Source organism: Temnothorax nylanderi, unplaced genomic scaffold (assembly GCF_030848795.1).
Source record: "Temnothorax nylanderi isolate EJ_2023f unplaced genomic scaffold, tnyl_v1.0 TNYL_tig0284_pilon, whole genome shotgun sequence".
NCBI classification, from domain to species: domain Eukaryota; kingdom Metazoa; phylum Arthropoda; class Insecta; order Hymenoptera; family Formicidae; genus Temnothorax; species Temnothorax nylanderi.
Genome location: NW_027249346.1, coordinates 72,877 through 92,899, shown reverse-complemented (window position 1 = coordinate 92,899; position 20,023 = coordinate 72,877). Strand labels below are relative to the sequence as shown.

General features: G+C 37.5%; 1 protein-coding gene across 16 annotated transcripts in view; it reads right to left on the bottom strand.

The window, feature by feature from the left end:
* The window catches only part of Cno (adherens junction formation factor afadin), a 48,814-nt gene that overhangs the window by 16,510 nt on the left and 12,281 nt on the right, over positions 1-20,023 (bottom strand). For 10 of the 16 annotated variants that reach the window (XM_071719218.1, XM_071719214.1, XM_071719211.1 and 7 more), the window contains 11 exons: positions 16,000-16,111; positions 15,718-15,910; positions 15,073-15,357; positions 14,261-14,544; positions 13,357-13,456; positions 3,434-3,530; positions 2,967-3,261; positions 2,648-2,766; positions 1,823-2,086; positions 953-1,232; positions 84-740 (listed from right to left, as the gene is read on the bottom strand). In XM_071719218.1, coding sequence (XP_071575319.1) covers positions 84-740; positions 953-1,232; positions 1,823-2,086; positions 2,648-2,766; positions 2,967-3,261; positions 3,434-3,530; positions 13,357-13,456; positions 14,261-14,544; positions 15,073-15,357; positions 15,718-15,910; positions 16,000-16,110 — 2,685 coding nt within the window. In that variant the 5' untranslated portion in view covers position 16,111. Of the gene's footprint in view, positions 1-83; positions 741-952; positions 1,233-1,822; positions 2,087-2,647; positions 2,767-2,966; positions 3,262-3,433; positions 3,531-5,078; positions 5,327-6,713; positions 6,972-9,907; positions 12,783-13,356; positions 13,457-14,260; positions 14,545-15,072; positions 15,358-15,717; positions 15,911-15,999; positions 16,112-20,023 lie in introns of those variants that run through there. The other 6 variants (XM_071719217.1, XM_071719222.1, XM_071719223.1 and 3 more) reach the window with 6 other exon arrangements.

Below are 20,023 nucleotides of genomic sequence, written 5' to 3'. Positions count from 1 at the left end.
TAATATTGTGTAAAATATATATTTTGTAGAATGACATTTTATGTCAACAAGACGCAGATTATTGTACTTTTAAATGTACTCACTCTCACCACATTCTCGATCAATTCGGCAGGTAGCCTAGGCTCGTCCGCGGCCGGTTGATATTTTTGTAGTAACGCCCTCACCTGCAGAGAATTTAATTTAAAGCAGGTCGAGCTTAGCGTTGCTAGCTCCTCAGCATTGTATTTGGGAGCCTGTAGTAGATGAGTCGCCTGCATGATCGTCGCCAAGTGGCATTGACTGGCAAGTTCCAAGCCTTGCCTCTCGGCCCAGGTCTCCAATGCGTTCAGCCTCGCTTTGAGTCTACGTCCGAACCATCTGACGCACAGATTTCCGTTCGAGACGAGAGTGTTGAAAGCTGTCGCGTTGATTGCGTGAAACAGATGACTAAACAGCTGTATCGTCAACGCAGCATTCACCCGACATCGTCGCAGTAGGGCCATCGTGTTTGAGAAGATCTGCAGCACCCCAGCTTCCTTTGCCGGCTCATCTGCGTCCGCCATGAACTGTGTCATTGCTGGCGTGAGTTCTAATGTGACGCAACGCACTAGCGAACCGAAGGCTGTATGCACCGCATCCGCTAGGATGTCTTGTGCCCGTGTGGAAAATGCGCCCACGTGCCGGTCACTCTTCAACATGTGTAGCAGTTCCGAGCCGTTCGCCAACCAAAAGGCCAACGACGAAGCGTCCATGTAACGTTCCTGAGAACATAATCTTCCTTAAAAAACTACTGTTGACATATACTATCATAACTTATGCTATAGTTATACTTTTCCAAATATCTGAACTAGTACACTTCTTTTTTAATATATTCACTGAAACAGTTCAGGAACATTCTGAAGTTTATATGAGTAATTTCCAAATCAGGTATTTTATTGCTCAAAATAGAAGAATAAAATTCATAATAAAATACCTGAATAACGCGTTGGATCATGGTAGCGACATTCGCCAACATGACGGTAAGTCGGTGCGCTCTTTCCGTGGGCTGCAATTCTGGTTTATAGTGAGTGCTGGCGCGATATCTCGCGCTGAGATAGAGGGTATAGGTTGGCGCCAACTTAAATTGTGGCGCCGAGGGTTCTACATCGGTGATGACAGCGTGGAGGAAGGTCTCCTCTGTCTCCTCGAGGAATTCTAAGACAGCTGGCAGGATCGGATCCGTGCCTCGCGGTTGCCGATCGTATTGTGAGTGCCTGCCAATAATCGATAGACGTTAATTTCCTTTCTTTGGCTTCAAACTTTTAAATCTTCTTTTTCAAAAGTAAATGTTATTAATATTTCGAGAAAGAATAGTTTAACGACATAAATTCATACAACATTGTGTTTTACATCTGCCTTAAATATGAATAATTCTATGTATTTGCAATATATTGTAAGAAAGCATTAATAGTGTACATTCTACGATGCATTGCTACTCTAAAAGAATGCTTAATAATGTATCATAATTGTGCACTCGATAAACTGAAAAAACTTGGCTAAATCGGCAAGCTGTAAATGTAAAGGGGTAGAATTTCAGAGAAGCTTCTAAATCGCGAAAATAATTAAATTACATCAAGCATACTTCTTAATCATTTTATAAAAAATTAACAGAATTTTGTTAAGAACACTTTTACATCGTAACTGTTCGTGATGAAGAAGGTTTCATAATAAAGAGCTTTGCATTATATCGAGATTTTCTTCGTTATAAATGCGACTCTATATATTAACAATAAGTTCTAAGTATCTTTTTTCGACTAGGTCAAGTATCATAAACCGTCGTAGATTTATCGTTCCGATTTGCTACCTGTTGCCGTCCCTGCTGCTGCTCAGACTAGCGGTCTCCACGTTTCCATCCAGATCGAATGTGGTTTCGTAATTGTGCGTAGGCTCCGGCGGATGCGTGGGACTACGAGGGCTACGGACTGCTGCGACAGCGGACTTCGAGGGGCTCGACGGGGCCGCCCGCTCCTGGGCCTGACCCGGGATCTGACCACCGCCGTTCGGTGTTCCAGATCCCGGATGAAACTTCTCCGAGCTGACGTCCTGACTGGTCGCGTCCGGCGAGCGTCTATCGTTTACACGCGTGCGAAGCGAACATCACGACGGGAAAAGCAAACGTAAAGCACATCGAGCGAAATAAACGTAAATGAAAAAGTAATAAAAATTCGTGGGAAAATGCGTTTTAATTCTCTAACAAATTACAGCCTCCGCCGAAAGTATGGAAGATCTTTAATAAAGTATGATAAATTTATTGATTAATATCAAAAAGTTTTTTATATATAATCTTCTCTTTCTTTTTGATTTAATAAAGAGATTTATAGTATGCTTTTCAATTTACAAATTCTAGTATTTATTGAAAGTGTTCCATACTTTCATAGCCAACATATAAAGAACTTTAATATTCAAGTAACTAATAAAAATCTATATACATGAAATTTAATGCAATACGGCATTAAGAGTATCTGATAATTGTAATAAGCTGAACACTATTGTTGTAAGTGCATTCACATTGAGATACATAAAAGAACATGTACCGACTAATCGCAACGAACGAGCAACATTCGTGCATCACGTCTATTTCTCACCTGAATGCAATGACGAGAGAAAGGAATACGTGTCTCGAACTTACCGGTCGTAAGCGTAGTCGATCTGTTTGTTAGAATCCTGTCTCTGCCTAATGCGCTCTTCCGGCGCCGGGTCGATGAATCGGAAGGTGTGCATTCTGCCAAATTTGATGATAGCTCCATTCTGTAAGCATGCAACGTTGAAGCTTATCATTACATTTGCTCTTCAAATCGATGCGCCAACAATTCGATATATTAAATTAAATATTAATTTCTTTACTCGTTGCAATCCATATTTAAAAAAGCAACCAAAAGTTACATAAACGGTCATATAAATACAAAATGCGAATATATCCCAACTGCAAAAACGGACGAGACACGCACCTGCAGAATGGTCGTCTGATGTATCCTCTGGTTATTGACGTACGTATGTGCGTCTCTGGAACACGGCGTGAGGGTCACAATGTTCTCGGTAAAGGCTATAACGCAATGCCTGGGCATCACCGTCGGTCCTGGCAGCGTCAACGTCTGCGCTTGCACCGCTTGCGGCCCTATCGGTCTCTCCGACCCGACCTCCGTGACATTCGGCTGTAATCGGTGTCGCACTCCGGCGCCGTTCGGGATATCGCTGCCATCAGGATTAAGCTCCAGTAGGAATGGTAGCCTCTCGTCCTCGTACCTGTAAAAAGCAAACGCAGCTATCATTAAAATGTTCGTTACTGCAGGATTAAATATCTGGATAAATCATAAACTCATCATCAAAGTATGAGCAATTAATAATGGACTAAACGTTTATAGGCAGTGTCTGTGATGTCCTTTGAATAACAATTTCCCCCAAAACTGTGACGTACCTATGATCCAACTCGTTCCACTTTCCGGCTGGTTTCTTTTTACGTTTCCGCGGCATGTAATCTGCGGGCCTCCTCCTCACGTGAAACATAATGGAACCTGCGAGAAGAATGCATGTCGTAAAATTTTATTCAAGCACGCCGAGAACAAATTAGACTATGTACATATATATGTATATATATATATTCTTATTCTAATACATATATAAATTATAAATTTATAAAAACAAAAAAAAAGTTATACTATAATTTATAATACATTTCATACAGTATACTGAAAAGTATACAAATCATAAAGATTATAATATTGATACATTTACAATAACTTGCTGAGGAACAAGAAATATTTCAAGAATTGATGTACACACAAAATTTACAAAAGGATCTTTGAAATTCTCTTGAAATTGATAAGGGATATAAAGAAATTAATAAATAAATATAATTCGCCAATAAATAAAAGTAGATAATGAGCGCAATGAAGGGCATCAGAGATCTTATCGGTACAGTTCTGGGAATGAAGCCGAAGGATGAGAGCGGTTGAAAAGAAAGAAGGGAAATAAAAAAGGGAAGGGGACCTCCTTCATATCGGCATCGTATGAACGCTCGTCGTTGATTTAAAGATGCGTGGCGTGTAATAATCGCGCATGAGAAGCTTCGCGGTAAATCGTCGAATTAGTATGATGGGCTAGATAGCGATCGTGCATTTTTCTCGCGTTACAGCACTGCCGTGCGTTTCCTACGCGGCAACGCACGTGTGCGTGCTTCAAAGCACACGGTGGCTTCTCACGGAAGAAAACGGAAAGGGAGAATGACTCTCGGCTTCGGGTCAGCGCGCCGCACAGTCATTGCACCCGCCGTCGCCGGCGTTTTCATCACGTTTTCCCTCGTCCTTGCATCTGGAAACGGCGCGGCGCCTCGTGCTTTCGGCAGCGAACCCATCGAGTATTATACGGCTCGACGAAAGAAAAAATTCGCTTTCTCCCAAACCCGTAGAAAGAAAGTAGTTTCACTGCATATAATTTGAGTATAAAATGCTCTATCGCAATTTTAAGAAAGAAATTATGTTTAAAGTTGTAAAAAAAATATTTTTTACTTTTTTCACCTGCACGTATACGGCATGTTGCAAGTTTCATTCCGTCCAAAATTACTTTTATTTCTTGAAAGAAATCTATTGTAAAAATTAATGTTTAGAAAATTGTCCAAAATTATTTATATTGTTAGAATTTGCAGTCTTCAAAATTTGTTGTAAGAATTAGCGTTAAAAAGATTTTCGTCGCGATGTCAAATATCGGGTTTATCGCAGTTCTAAATTAAATTGTAGGCGTTACGAGGGAATATATATCCGACGAATCATCGAATTTAATAGCTTCCAAATCTCGAAGAATTCTCAAGTTCAGAGAGTCATAAATAAGCGTTCGATATTCGAGAGTGATGGAAATCAGCGAGCTTCGTAGACTCGCCGAACAATCTGCGATTTTAAAGGCTTTAATCGCACAATCGACTCATAATTAAGTCTTGAACGTCTTGAAAGTCTTCGATTCGTTTCGAACCTGATTGTCCAATCTTAGATTGAAATTTGCTTGAATTTAAATTGTTCCAGAACTCAAAGAAACTTAAAATTTTCATTAAAAGCACACGCGGCACTCACCTAACATCACCTCCGCCTTGCCATTCCGGCGTGGCTTGAATGGCCAAAGTCCAATCATGTAACACTTTTAGATCGATTCACGAATAATAACATAGATATATAATCACGAGAAGATTTCTATTCGAATCACAACCGATACTCCAACAGTTTCGTATCAGTGGCACGTTTTGTAGACACGTTTTGTGTCTCTTTATTCACATCAAACTGTCGCAAAAATATACCTTTTTTGTAAAGCAAATTTTTCACTTCTTTAATTCAAACTTTATATTTTTTATTATTAATTTAATATAACAAAAACAACAATCGACATATGATGTTATCTTAAATTCTCTATTATTGTCGATCATAATGTTTTTCCATTAATAGTTATATGTAATCTTTATGGGTAAAGTATTTATTAATAAACCAGATTTTTGTGAGAAATTAATAGCGAAATATTTATGTTGTATGAAGAATTATTCAGTGAGATATTTGTAAGCGGTGCATAAAAAGTATATTGTAAAAGTTCATATCATTTGGAATCAAAGTCGCAATATAAAGCGATAAGCAGGAAAACGATTGGCTTAATAGATCAATTTTATCCGAGGACATCGCGAACAAGTATACACGTACGTTTTATGGCGATTTTCCCAGAACGGTACATTTACAAATCGATTAGTATGTATCAAAGCGCTATAAAATATCCTTATAAAATACGAAGTTCTGGGAACGATATAAAACAACTCCGTTACATGTCAGTAAAGCACTTGTTGCAATTTGTACATAGCTTTAAACTTTTCAGTTCACGCGTAAATGCCAACGTGATATTGCAACGCAAAAGATTTATATAGACTATAGACATTACAAACGTTAGCTTGATACACACGTAAACAATACACGATAAGCGAGAATCAAATAAATGAAAATAGCTCGATATACTTGACTGATAATCCTGAATTTACAAATAACTAAAAATTTTTATACTGTATTATAAATCTTTAAGCATCTTCAACCACGTTACTCTCATTCACTTTCGTGATTCTTGTCATTGATAAAAATCGATTAAATTGTCAATCAATTTTTTGCCGAAGAACAATTCAATTAGGGCAACGCATTATCCTAATCAAAATAATTTGCTGGAATTTTCGTCGTTCATCGTTTTAATTATATACGCGTAATTTATCATTTAGTAAATTCTTTACGCGGCATATTATTTTTATCAAATTCATTAAAAAATTGTACTTTATTAACTATGAAAGTTCTAATCGAACAAGAAGCAACACAAAAACGAGAGAGACGTAATGCGTGAAGAAAAATGTTAAAATCCAACAAGATTAAAGATAACGTAATTAAGTAATGAGTTTCACACAGACATTATTAGGAATTAATTAATTATATTTGTAATTTATATATATATTATATAAGGGATTAATATATGTTTAAAAATTCCGTTTAAAATTTTAATTAAATTTTAGCCGACGTAAATCATCGTCAAGCACATTCGATAAATCGCGCACTTTACGAGAGAATTAATAGCTTGCATTTTTTTATTTCAAGCACGTCGTTTATAAACGCAACCGAAAAATGCTAATTGTTCGCACGTAATTATTCGCGTCGCGTGAAACAGCCATACGCGCGAAAGCGAAAGCGTAACACCTTTAATGTCCATGACGCGCAGGACGGCAGGACGATACTCTACGCGGCTCGCCCGTTAAAACAACACTGGTGTATAACTTCTTGTTACTTTCTGTCCCGTACAACACACAGGTGTGTATATAGAAACAAGAATACGATAGACTGCACACGTGAGACCGGCGCGGCGCAAGCGTGTTGACGAGTGTCCCTTGCACTATACGGAACTATAGCAGCCGGCTTCATTTATTCGCTGCGAAATTATTTATTAGCTTCCGCATTAAATCGAATGGGATTCATACGATGGTTAATTTTTAATGGAAAATAGAAGTAAGAAAAAAAAACGCTGAAAAAAGATATATGCTTATCGTTAGCGTTGGTTCTTATATATAAATATGTATATATATATATATATATATACAGAAACATTCATGCAAGGATTTATTTAAATACTTCACCGAGAGAAAGAAAAAAACTATTTTTTTTATTTAATTAGCAGGCAATAACTCTTCTTTTACTAGACTCTTTAAATTACTAATCTACAACTATTGATACTTTCTCTTGGCCTGGTCTTTAATGTCTACGACTAAAGACACTTTTTGAACGATACAATATTCCACACAATCCTGATATAATCCTGTTTTCCGAATTTATCGAATTGTTATACATTATAACATTACGGTGTAATTACATACGGTGTAAGTACAGACGGTGAGACAAGCGAAAATATTTCCGTCAATTAAATAATCAAAGAGCCAACATACGATGACATTTAAATTATGATTAATTGTATCTTATAGAACGTTATCAAATAATGGTTTGTACTATTAATATATCCCAATCATCAAAGAAAGATTTCGTTTTATAAGAATTCCGTGGGGTTCAGTTTAACTTCATTACCGGAAGCTTTGCTAAGAATAACAGGTATTCTTAGAAATGTTTTCCATTCATATTGGCCCGACCATTCATAAGTATCGGTCCAATTTTCACGTCGATAAAAAGATATCGATAAAAAGAGATTTGAAATAGTACGCGATTCTTCAGATATAAAGATTAGTCCATTTATAAACTGTCTGTTTAACAATTCTTGTATTGATGTAATATTACATTAATACATAAATAGACAGTTACACCCTTAAAGTGAGATTTATGTACTTAGGCGGGTCTTATATATTGAATCCGATACCGAATAGTTGCGAGTATTTCTTGTCTTCTCCTTTTTATATTTAAGTACACATAATAACGAAACGTGAATTTAAATACAATTTTAATGCAATAATCGTAATTCTTAAAAAAATATATTTATTTTAGTTTAAATTAAGTTTAGTTTGTAAGATAATAAAATTTTTAGTTTAAATTAAGAATTCGCAAAGTTAAAGCGTTTTTCTAAACGGTTTGAAAAAAAAGTTTGCCAATTAATTATTTTCAAATCAGTCACATTTATCTTTATACGGCTAAGCAAGTTTTTAATAAATATGATTTTTACGATATTTTCAAATATTTTGTTATTTTCAAAATTTTGAAATTGCAATTCATTTCCTAAGAAATTCTTTCCTTAAAAATTCTTGTTATTTCATATAAAATTCTTTCCTTAATTTCTTGAGAACTCAAGAAATGTCGCATTATTTAATTTTTTAATCTTTAGAGAAGGTATAATCCTATGAGAAAATATTTGAATAAAACTTTGTCGCACACACACAGAAATTATACATTAAAAAATTACATATTAAAGCGTGATAAACGGACTTTAAACTGATTGATCTTCGAGGCTTTTTATCTTAAGTCGTTTAGAAGTTAAGTCTCTTTAAAAACATAATCTCGAAATTCTCACAAATTGAAAAATTTAATACCTCTAAAAGCACATCAGAATTATGACATTAAAATTTTATTTTTATGTCAAAATACTTGTTTCAATATTATACATAGATGCAAATTGATTCGGGAAAAAGACACAAAAATATTCGTTTATTTGAGAAAATTATCCACGTACCTATTTATATGTGCATAAAAATAATTGTACAACTAAAAATAATTGATTCGACTGAAATTCATCGTACTAAAATCGTAGCGGAAAGTTCCACGGATTTAGTCCGCGCTGAATGCGATCCGAATCGTTTCGATCGGAAATCGCGGTTTCGGTCATCGCCGCTCGCAATCGAGAAACTTGGAAATTTCGCTTCGACACGGAGCAACACGTCGAAACGATCGGGATCGGTGCACGCGACTATTCCGCCAGGCGGAAAGGAGAAATTACCCGAGAGATATTTTTAGAAAAACGAAGGTAGCACGCTAGTGCTCGAATGTAGGTCGACATATAACGCAGATCGTTCCGGCGTTTTATTGATTTCCCGCGGACCCAATTCCGACGTGCACACACGCCGTCGCCGTCGTCGTCGCCGCGACGCGACGTGCCGTCGCGCGATGCGTATATACGCACGACGCACGTAAAAGAGATCACGAGAGATCGGCGTGCCTTCATCCCTTGACCCTCCTCTATCCTACCGGCCCTTCGTTCGCCCTTAGGGCGCGTAAAACCTGCTTAATCCAGAGAGAAACATTCTACTTGATCATGTATAACTATATCCCGCGTATTTTTCTTTCCCTTTAAAATTAATCTTCTCTTTAATATCTATTCGTTATTAAACAGATAATGGTTGTCTTAAATCGAGAAAATTTTATACGCTCGACGATATCGAACGATAAAATCTCGATATTTCTTTCCGAAATGATGATGATATCTTGTCTCTTGATATACATTGTCTGTAATGAAGCTTTATGTGTTCTAAGTTCTAATAATATTTAATATTATCTCTTGGGCTATTATTTTTTAATACAACGAGGAATATATACATGCAAACAGGACAGGCTGCAAACCTTATCAACAGTTATCGAAAAACTCAATAATGCGCAAAATTTGTATATAATGAAACATAAAATCTTGCTGCTTTTAACGGTCATTCTCCTTCAGTAAAAAGCAGACGAGTATGATCGCAGAGGAGGTATCTTACCAAAAAAAATTAAATAAACAGGAAAAAAAATATGTATATTGCCGCTAAGTAATTTTCAAGTTTTCAACATTGCTAATTTACAGCAGGGACGTTTAAATAATATATTTCAACAAATTAACATTGGCTAGGTAACACATAGAACCACATCAAGAAGAAAGTTCAGCTTTATATGCGTCATGCATGATTCGGTCAGCTTTAATAGGAGCTTACGTCGTATTCCCCAATCCATCATGACGACTGCCTTATTTAATTAAATTTCGTGGTCCCTTCGTCGGTTATTGCTGCTGCTAAATATTGGTCCCCTCTTTGTTCCCTTCTTTCGTTGCTCCGTTTTCCCGTGAAACTTGAGGATCCGCTGGCCCCTCAAACTGGTCAGGTGAATCTTATCAATTAATTGTCCACGAACGTTAGGACGTTAGGACGTATAATCAAATCTCTTCGGCATCAATTCTCTCTATAATGCTGATAAACTTAAAGCGAATTGACTCAAATTTATCCTTGATCTTATCTCTATCGATCTGCTCGATGTTTGATTTATATGTGTGCTGACATTGTCCAAGCTTAGACTACGAAAGCAAACTGGAGACCGTTCTATGCTTCCTATCTCTAATAATAGCTCGATTGAAGAAATTATAAATCTGCTCAATTGGTCGTGTTCTTAATTGAATCTCGATGTTAACGTTATAGATATGATAATCGATATTGGTGGTGATATATTGAGGAAAATATTGATACGTTCATTCAGGTACGAGTTACGATCTGTTGATAGTCATGTAAACATCGTCAGGACGATGGTTGCTGATGGTCGCATTAAAACGTTACTTCGGGTTCTCACAGTGACACATCATGGCACAGTATTGGACCGTGCTGATATTGACCGTAGTGGATCGTTTTTATAATTCTCGAGCAGATTGCAGGATATTTACAGATCATAACTGCAGGTTGCGCGATTTATATGAAAGCCTTTATCGACGATAAAGAGCTTACTCGGGACGTTAAATTGAATGATTGCACTGACGTGCAACAATAGGTCAATAGTACGTTGTCGATCACGCAATTGACAGTTTTCAAATCGGTCTCTTCGTTGTTCATGCAAATCTGATATTTAACTTTGCTGATGCGTTAAAACGAAGGCGAACAGCTCACGCATTAATTCACGTAGCGATGCACCATCCGTAATCTGTAATGATCACGCGATAATTAGTGATCAGATAAAGTCGTTGCCTCGGCATCTCCCGGAGGTATCCTATAATAGCCATAATAACCACTGTCCGCCAGAAGTATAATCGATGAGATATATTCGATCGTTTGATTAGGTCGACTTTGAGACTTGCAATCAGGTGTCATGTGTTATTGGTCAAGGAGACACCTGCGCACTTCGTCAAGGTTTTGCGCGATTTGTACAATTATTTTATGATGCCTCAGTAATGACAGACCAATCGAATTCTTTTGCACTCTCCGCTTCTAAGTTATGCATGTAATCGATAGCCGGCCGTCTGTCCTTTACGTGAATCACGAGACAATAGGTATCACGTTGCTGTTACAAATCTTTCATGTCTTCTTTATCTGTAATAAATCGAATAAGTTCAATTACGTTGAGCTATGATTACTAATGACTTAATTAGTAGATCGGACTCAAGATCGTCACTTGGAATTTCACGAAATTGCGCAGAGTGACCGGGTTATTATACGCGTAGGGTTCACTTTCATCAATTCACTCTCTTTGATATGTCGTGTTCGGGTTCGATGACGCTGGTCATTAACGCTTTACGTTCGCGTGTATAATCGTATTTACTCCTTCAGTCACGTACGTAGTTATTTATTCCTTCGTGCGGATTACGGCGCATTATCGCGACCGTGTGAGTGGGTGGTTCCACTTTCGCTACTATGAAAAGTCTTTGATACGTCGATGATGAGCTAATCGTGTTCGATGACGCCACGCCTTGGTCGCTCCGCGTTATGCGCGTGTAATTGTAACGACTATTCACTTCTTCGTGCAATTATAGGGATATTGCAGCCGTGGATGGATCCAATTTTGTCACTCCGAATTCTCTGCTGCGCTTCGATAGAACAAGTCAAACGAATGGTTATTAATATGTTGCGTCGTATTTATACATGTTGTTGCAAAGAATAACACGTCTATTTACTCAATCCAGGCTACAATGGATCACCAAACGCGTAGGCGAGTACACTTTCGTCACGTAAATTCGATGATGGTTGAAGGACTCCGGGTTCGACATACAAACGTTTGTAAGTGAAAAAAATAATTAGGCAACTAATTAATGTACGGATTACTGTACAGAGAAGGCAACACGGCGCTAAATGTTCACATATTTCACGCAAGATATGCTGGATCAATTGTAATTCGGTCTCAGGTAAAATTAACGACTGGTCGATTCGTTGCACGAATTTAGGCTCAAACGACTCAATTGTCGGACATCACGGGCAATTATTTCGCCGTGAATGACGAAGTCGAAACGAGGGCAAAGACGACGACAAGGCGGCGACGACGGCGCCCGCGCACTGGCGCTGGTACCGACGACATGAGCCGACTGAGGCGATGCTGGTATCGGTTATTCTCTTTGCCACCCTTACGTCCCCCTCATCAACTACCCTCTATACTTCGGCTTCTCCTCTCTCCCTTCTGTCGCTCCTCTCGACAAACTTTCGTCCTTATCAGCTGATATTAAAAGCTCTTTTTTACGGTCAACTTTATAAATTTAATCCTCACTTTAATGCGATCTTTTTCCTTTCTAGCCTTCTTTCTCATTAAACTTTTGTTCTCATCTCGTGAATTCTGATGTCAATCTGTCTCATCAGATCAATCCTCCTATTTTGTTCCATCATCTATGTTTCAAGAATTCTTTCCTCCTCCGCACCCGTTAACTTCTATTATCTTCTTCTACCGTTCTTTTCTACTGTAGACATATGTAACTCTTCCAAGTTGATTATTTTTTAAATTAGTTTTTTACGAATATTTTAAAAATCTCTATATTTAATATAACTTAAAATAGTCTGCAAAACTCTCTATATCCAATTTATTATTCTCGTAATATATAAATGTCTCAGAATTTTTACTTGACTTCGTGCAATAATATTCATTACATAATCAAATATCAATTAACTTTTTAATATTATTATTTAAATTTAAATTAAAATTGTATTATATAAAATTTATAAAATTAACTAAAGATTAAATTAAATTAGTTTTTGTTAGAATCAACAAAAGTAAAAAGTTTGCAAAAAATTCGTTCTCTCAATGAAAGATTAAAGTTATGTCATAATTCTCTTAAATTTGAATATAAAAATAAGCAAGTTTGTTAAATCATTATTGACGTACTTTACATCAAATTATTATTGCGGCATTAGCTTGCTATTAAATTCTCAATAAAAAAATATTAAAAGACACAAATTTAGTATTTCCAAATGTACAAAGATTAATTTTATAATATATCCTGGGCAAAGTTAAATCGTTGCAAACACACTTATATTATATTAAACACTTTAAATGCAAAATTATTTAAGTCCAATCGTATTAAGTCCACTTTCCTCTTTTTCATTTTAATAGTTAGAATATACACAGAACACTGCTTATTAGAGTTATGCAGCGATTGTGCAGCTAAGCATAAAGTATTGATGTAAAAGTAAAGTGTTCTTACCTCGCGTGGAAGGATGATTCATTAATATCGCCAAAGGACACTCGTCGTCGTCTAATATGTACTCCTGATGTGCATTGCCACCCACGTTCTCACTATTAACCTACATCATAAATAAGATAGTGATTTGTATGCTTTTGTTAAAATTGATTATATTGCTTTTGTTAAAAGCAATATATGCTTTTAACAAAAAGTATCTGATATTTATGCATAATTTCCAGAAATTGCGAAGGTAATTAAATGTCAAGTACAGAAATGTATCATATTATACAAAAAATATTTTTGTCTACAATATTTAGTATTTACGCAGCTCACTAACAAAACTGTGTTTTATGTTTTCTGTGTTCCTTTAATTTTCATATGATATCAGAGGATAGATTTTCTTATCAATTATGTTTTATTTAAACTAAATTAAGCAAAATATACTATTATTATTTGATAAATGTTTTTATTAACTTCATAAATATCTCGTAAACTATTAATATACTTTATCTCATTATTGTAACTATCTCGCATTTATTTATTTTTTATTAGCTTTATATTATTCTTCCTTTAATAATAATAATTTATTTTATAAATATATATTTTAGATGTGTATACATTTAAATACATATTGTATTTTACAAATTTCTATATTTTTATATTTGCCTTCATTTTTCAAATCATACATTTAACAAATTGAGATATTTTTTTGTAAAATTTTATTTGCAGAATAGATGCTAATATTTTTTAATATTCAGCAATAAACATCTTAACAATTAAGTTCAATTTAACATTAATTATTAAATTTTGAATTGCGCTATCTTTTTGATCAAAATTCGTCGAAGAAGTAAATTTCTAAAATCTGTCAAATTTATCTGCCATATATGACGATCTATCCGCGGATAAACGACAGTCTCGTATATACCTGCACAAGGCAATATAACTGCGGGTCCACTTTATCCAGGCCGTATTTAGAAAGCATCTCTCGCACAACCTGAGCGGCGGAATCTCGCACGCTCAGCAGCAGCGTTTTGTATGGCACGTCCTTGCACAACGCTTCGCCATAAATTTTCAATGTGCCGCCCGTGTCAGGACCGCCGTCTTTACTGCGAAATTGCTGGAGTCTCCTTTCAAGTTTCTGTTGACGGCGGCGTCTCATCACCGCTTCCGGATTCGAGATGCTCCTCGTAAAACTGGTCTCAGGCAATTCTAAAAGCGATAATAACATCATTAATACAGAAAAGAAAAACATTCATACGAGTCACGACAAAGAAGTATCTTTATTTCGTTTTTGCTATTTTCATTACAACACGATAATCAGTAATCAAATTAAGATAATTGAATTATTGTACTTTACGTAATATACTAAACTATTCTTAAATCTTGCATTAAGAAAAACGAAACAATAAAGCACAAAAATACTTAAACTATAGAGTGTAATATAAGCTGCGTTCCACTTAACACTACAAATGCTTCGAAGCATTCCTCTTCTTCTTTCTTTCAGTGAAGAAAGAAAAAGAAGAAGAACGCTTCAAAGCATTTGTAGTATCAAATGGACTGCAGTCATAATAACCTTTTTCAATCCCTTTTTGAAACACTTTTCAGTCAAAATATTGTTTAAAGATTATATTTATATTTGTATTTATTATTATTTATATTCACGCGTTATTTAATCCTTTAATAATTTTATATAAATAGTAATTTTATACAAACAGTCTAAAAATAATGTTTACTAACCCGTATAAAGTTTCTCGGCGACACCGTTCTGATCGCCAGGCGCCGCGTTCTCGTCCTGCTCCAAGCTCTTCAGTCGACTGAGCTTCTCCTGCTTCTTGATCTGCTTTTTCTCCCGCTTGCTCAGCTTTCTTCGGAAGCTAGAACCCTCGGCTGAAGTAAAACCGACGCCCTGCGCATTGGTCTTATCGTCGATCCTCTTCAGCAAGAAGCGTCCCTCCCGATCGTCTATATGCCAATTTAGTTGAACCAGCAATGGCTTTTCTTCTAAATCGAGTTTACGCTCTTCTATAAACAAAGTACAAACCAAGGTACAAACGATATTAAAACACTTTAGAAAAAATAACATTACTAAAAGATAAAATTAACTGAGATCTCTCTTCAACTAAAAAAAAGTCATTAATTCAAATATAATTAAATATAAACGTATAATATTTAAAGTGCATAATTCAGTTAACAGAAACTCATGGTATGTTAAAAGTATATTAAAATTTATTAATTAAGGAACGTACATATACGTTATACGTTACTTTAAAGATGTATAAACCAGTTTTTAATTTAATCTAATTATAAAAAGTTCTCGCTAAATGCGCAGTTTTAGTTTTAATCGATATTGTTCTTTCACGTAATCTCGACGATTTTACTCACCTCCATTCTCGTGAATCTCATAAAGGGCGTATTCTGGGATGGATAGCATTCTCATGTCGGGACGAAATTTTTCTATGAGAGTTTCTATCACCGCCTGGCTGGTCGCGTCCGAGGCGACCCTGATGCACTTGGTAGCGACCTTTTGGCCGCTGTCTTGAAAGTAAAACCTCATCACGCCATGGAACTCCAGATCCTGTTGAGAAAAAATAGCATAATTCGAGTAATCTTGCGGGAGCTAAACGATCACGCGAAATTTGAATGCGTCGTCTCGGCAACACTCACCTCGTTGGGCTCCGAAAGTTCGAACAGGTCCAAGCGATTGGCGTTCCATTGCTGTATGACCCCCCTGAGAGCTTCCCGCTCCGCCTTTTTATTCGCCAGTTCCGTTGCCATTCTGAAAAACACGACGGACGACATAAATGTAATTGTAAGTAGCCGACACAGTTGCGGAACTTGTAGAACGTCTAACGTTACTGAACGCGTCACGATTTCTTGGAAGCCGCAGACCGCGTGATCGCGAACTTGGCTTCTTAATTAAAGAACCAAACGGATGAACAGATACATTTTTAGAAAGTTTTGTACGCTACAAAACCATGGGATCAAAATTCTCAATATTTATTCTCTTGTGTTTCGTTCCCTTAACCCCGAGAACGGGTGCCTGGGGTGGTTTTTACACTCCAGTCTCGAAAAAATAAGTTCACGTCATTTTAATGTGTGCTTCTTTCGTTTCTTAAATATTTTCTTTGGTTCCTTCTTACTTTTTTCTCAGAAAAAATGGAGTAAATGTGTATATACATATTGTCCTCAAATACTAATACAAATTATATAGAACAATACAAAAAATATGCGATATATAATTAACAACAATGATTTTTAACTAGGGTGTAAAAGTCACCCCAGGTAACCATTCATGCAAAAAAAAAATCAGGCGCTCGTTCCCGGATTAATCGCACAAGCTCCCGTCTCGATAAAACAGGCCTATTGTCTCTAGAAACCGAATTTAAATCTTCGAGAACCGTGTGGGGGGAACTTTTAAATAAACTTTCCAAGAAACACGCGGCCGCTTTGATTTTGTTTCACGCCTCTTCGCAGGCCTCCCTCCGCCTCCGGCGCGGGGCTGCTGGCACCGTCTGTTGTGATACCCACGAGATAAATTATCACAGCAGACGTAAAGCGCGAGGCGTCTGTTCGGTGCGCCAGGCCGCACCACACCGCTGCCGCACCCCGCACCGTGGTATCACGTTCGGTATGTTGTGATTCTCGCTATGCGGCACTGCGCGGCACGAGTGTGTCCGATGCATGCGATGCATTCAGAAACGACCCTCCTCGAGTGCAACAATACAAGGTGCCCGGGAAAAAAAAATGCGCACCGGGTGACGCTGGCAAACCCGCGTCATTTACGAATTCGATTACTGCAATTATTTGATGTTAAGGCTAATTAAACAAGGTCAATAATCCGAGTGAATTAATTTATATCGCTAACTACTTAAACTATTCGCTCGATCGATTTTTCGCTCGATTAGTTGTCGAGTAACTTTAGCTGGTTAAGGTCGAAGTTCTCGTCAAGGCCGGCCGCGGCGACGCTAATTAACTTAAATCTTAACAAACAGAGAGACTGCACGATCGTGCCTCGCAGTTTCCGGACAGCGAGACGATCCTCGAGAGGCAGTCACGTGCCATGCATTCCTGTCGCCCCTCCCCGTACCCCGCCTCATGCCCTCTCACGGCACGTCTCTTGTCCTCGATCTTAAAACCTTAAAAGCGCGTCCGCGCATTTCTTTTAAGGGTTCACTGCACCGCAAGCATTAACCCTTTGACGCACCAATTTAATTCTCACCTGACCTGACATCTAAAAGTAATTTAAATGAGCTTTTAAAAGAAAGCTCATAATTCAGAGGACACAAAGTTGTAAAATAACGTAACCCTTTAGTAAGTAAATTCCTTATAGGCTTATTAGATACTTATTAGCATAAGTGATATTAAATTGATCGTCAATTCAATAATGTAATATTACATTTTTAGTATAAAATTGTGTTTTACAACCGAATAATTAACACCTGGTTCAAAAGCATTCAAAGGCATAAGGCAAAATATACACAGAAAAAAAAAAGTGTCAAATCAACACTGATGAAATGTTGAAATAAAATGTTGAAATTCTTATAAGAAGATTATAGTAATCTTGCGTATATACGAAACAATCTACATCTTATTCTTCTTTAAGAATTTCAACTTTTTATTTCAAATTTTTTTTCTTGGTTGAATAATATAATGACTTCATGCAAGAAAATTTTCTTCGTTTAACGCAATATAATCTCATTTCAAGATATTTTCAAATCAAGAATATTCCTGTTTTTCTGTGTATAAAATTCACAAAAGTTAGTTCGTCAGACATAAGATTCCGCTCGATGATCGTAAATGTCAATGTTAATTTATTCTGTAGAATAATGCAAGTTGGACGAGAATCGCAATATAATGTAAATCAAGTAAAATTAAAAGACAGGAGGAAATTCAATCTACTACGCTACTTTTCTGAGACCGAATTTCGACCGAACATGTCCAAGGTAACGTGCAAAGGTCGCGTTCAAACGATCCGTACTAAAAGTGACAGATAATCGTAATTTGAAAGTAAAATAAGATGTTGCAAGGTAATGTCGAAAGTTGCGCGCGCGTGCGCGCGGAAGGAAAATTGTACGAAACACGGGGGGACCGTTCTGGATTGGAAAGTAGCGTTTTAGCGTGCTTAAATGCGCTCCACGACGAAGAAGATCGCGGAATATCGCGGATTCTAGGTCGCCGCCGCCTATCACCGCGCGATCGACGTCGCGATAACGCCGCGAGGTGCGTACGTCAACATCGCGACGCGTTTTACTCCGCGCGTGCAGGTAAACCCGCGCGATGACTCATACGCGAAAATATGAGCGCGCCGTTCGTTCGTTCGCCTCGCGTATACGCGAGTATTTCGCATCAGGCGCGAGCGAGGGGGAAGGACGGCGCGGAGGGAAAGGGAATCCGGCGAGAACGCGAGGACGAGCGACGAGCCGCGCGCGATCTCGCGATCTCGCGATCTCGCGATCGCGTATCGCGAGCGCCCGTCCTCGACGCGATCAGTCAGTCGTCGCGATCCTCATCGCCCTTCAACGATACTCCCTCCTCTCTGCCCCCCTGCCGTTTTCTCGATCGCGGAGCGCTCGATCTCGGGAGTGTCAACCTCATGATACATTCAAAGCGCGAAGTACCTACATGACGCGCGTCTCCCTCCTCACCCCCATCTCTCTCATTCCCTCCCTCTTTCTTTCTCGCCGCTTGTACAGTCGGTTATATTGATGCTTCAAGATGATTCAAGACGACGTGAGAGATTTACAGTATTGTCATCCTGCGATGCACGTTTTATATCATTGATAATAATATATCAATCAATATAAATCAATACGATATTGATATATATCGATATATTGGTCGATATGTATTAATATAGGTACATAGATCAATTAATGAACATTGATAAAATGAGAAAACGCAACCGTTTTATTCGCATCGATCTTTTTAGTAAAGTAAAATTTATGATACTATATTTATTATGCGATACAGTCACATACTATACAACATTTTATATATTTATTATATTGCATATATACAACCAAAATTTGCTCCTATATAGGTAATTCATAAGACTCGGCGGCAATATGAGAACGTTAACAGTCACTATAATGTTCTACATCCAATACTACATTCCATATGATAAGTTTACACTGTTTACAGTGCACAAACCAGTCGTACATTGTAAAATTGAATAACATTTAATTTTAATGCCAAAAAGATCGACAGTAAAACAACCACGATCACATTCCTCACCTAGTTTCGATCAATATCGCTATTAGTATCAATGCTTATCGTTGCTTAAAAAAAAAAATAATAATCTAAACGCGCCTGAGCAAGAGGCGGACTTCCTCGAACGACCGAAAATCATGACGCACGCACGGACATCCGTACGTGTTCGCGCGAAGTACGAATACGCCGAAAATTGACGCAGCCAGAGGCGTCGCGTTTGCGGCTTCGCGACTCACCGCGACTTCCTTTCCGTTCGAGCGCGAAGCGATCGGCAAAAAGGAGTAACAAAAAAAACAAAGAACGAAAAAGCATCGCGGTGATATCCGATCGCTGAGAGTTTGAGCGCGCGCGCGCAAAAATACCGTTTCTGCGCCTGTCTGTACCACACACGGTTTACTCCACCGGTACTTCTAGACGATGATGAAGGAAAGGTAAAGAAAATCAAGAAAAAGAGAAAATGGGTACATCCCATATTGAA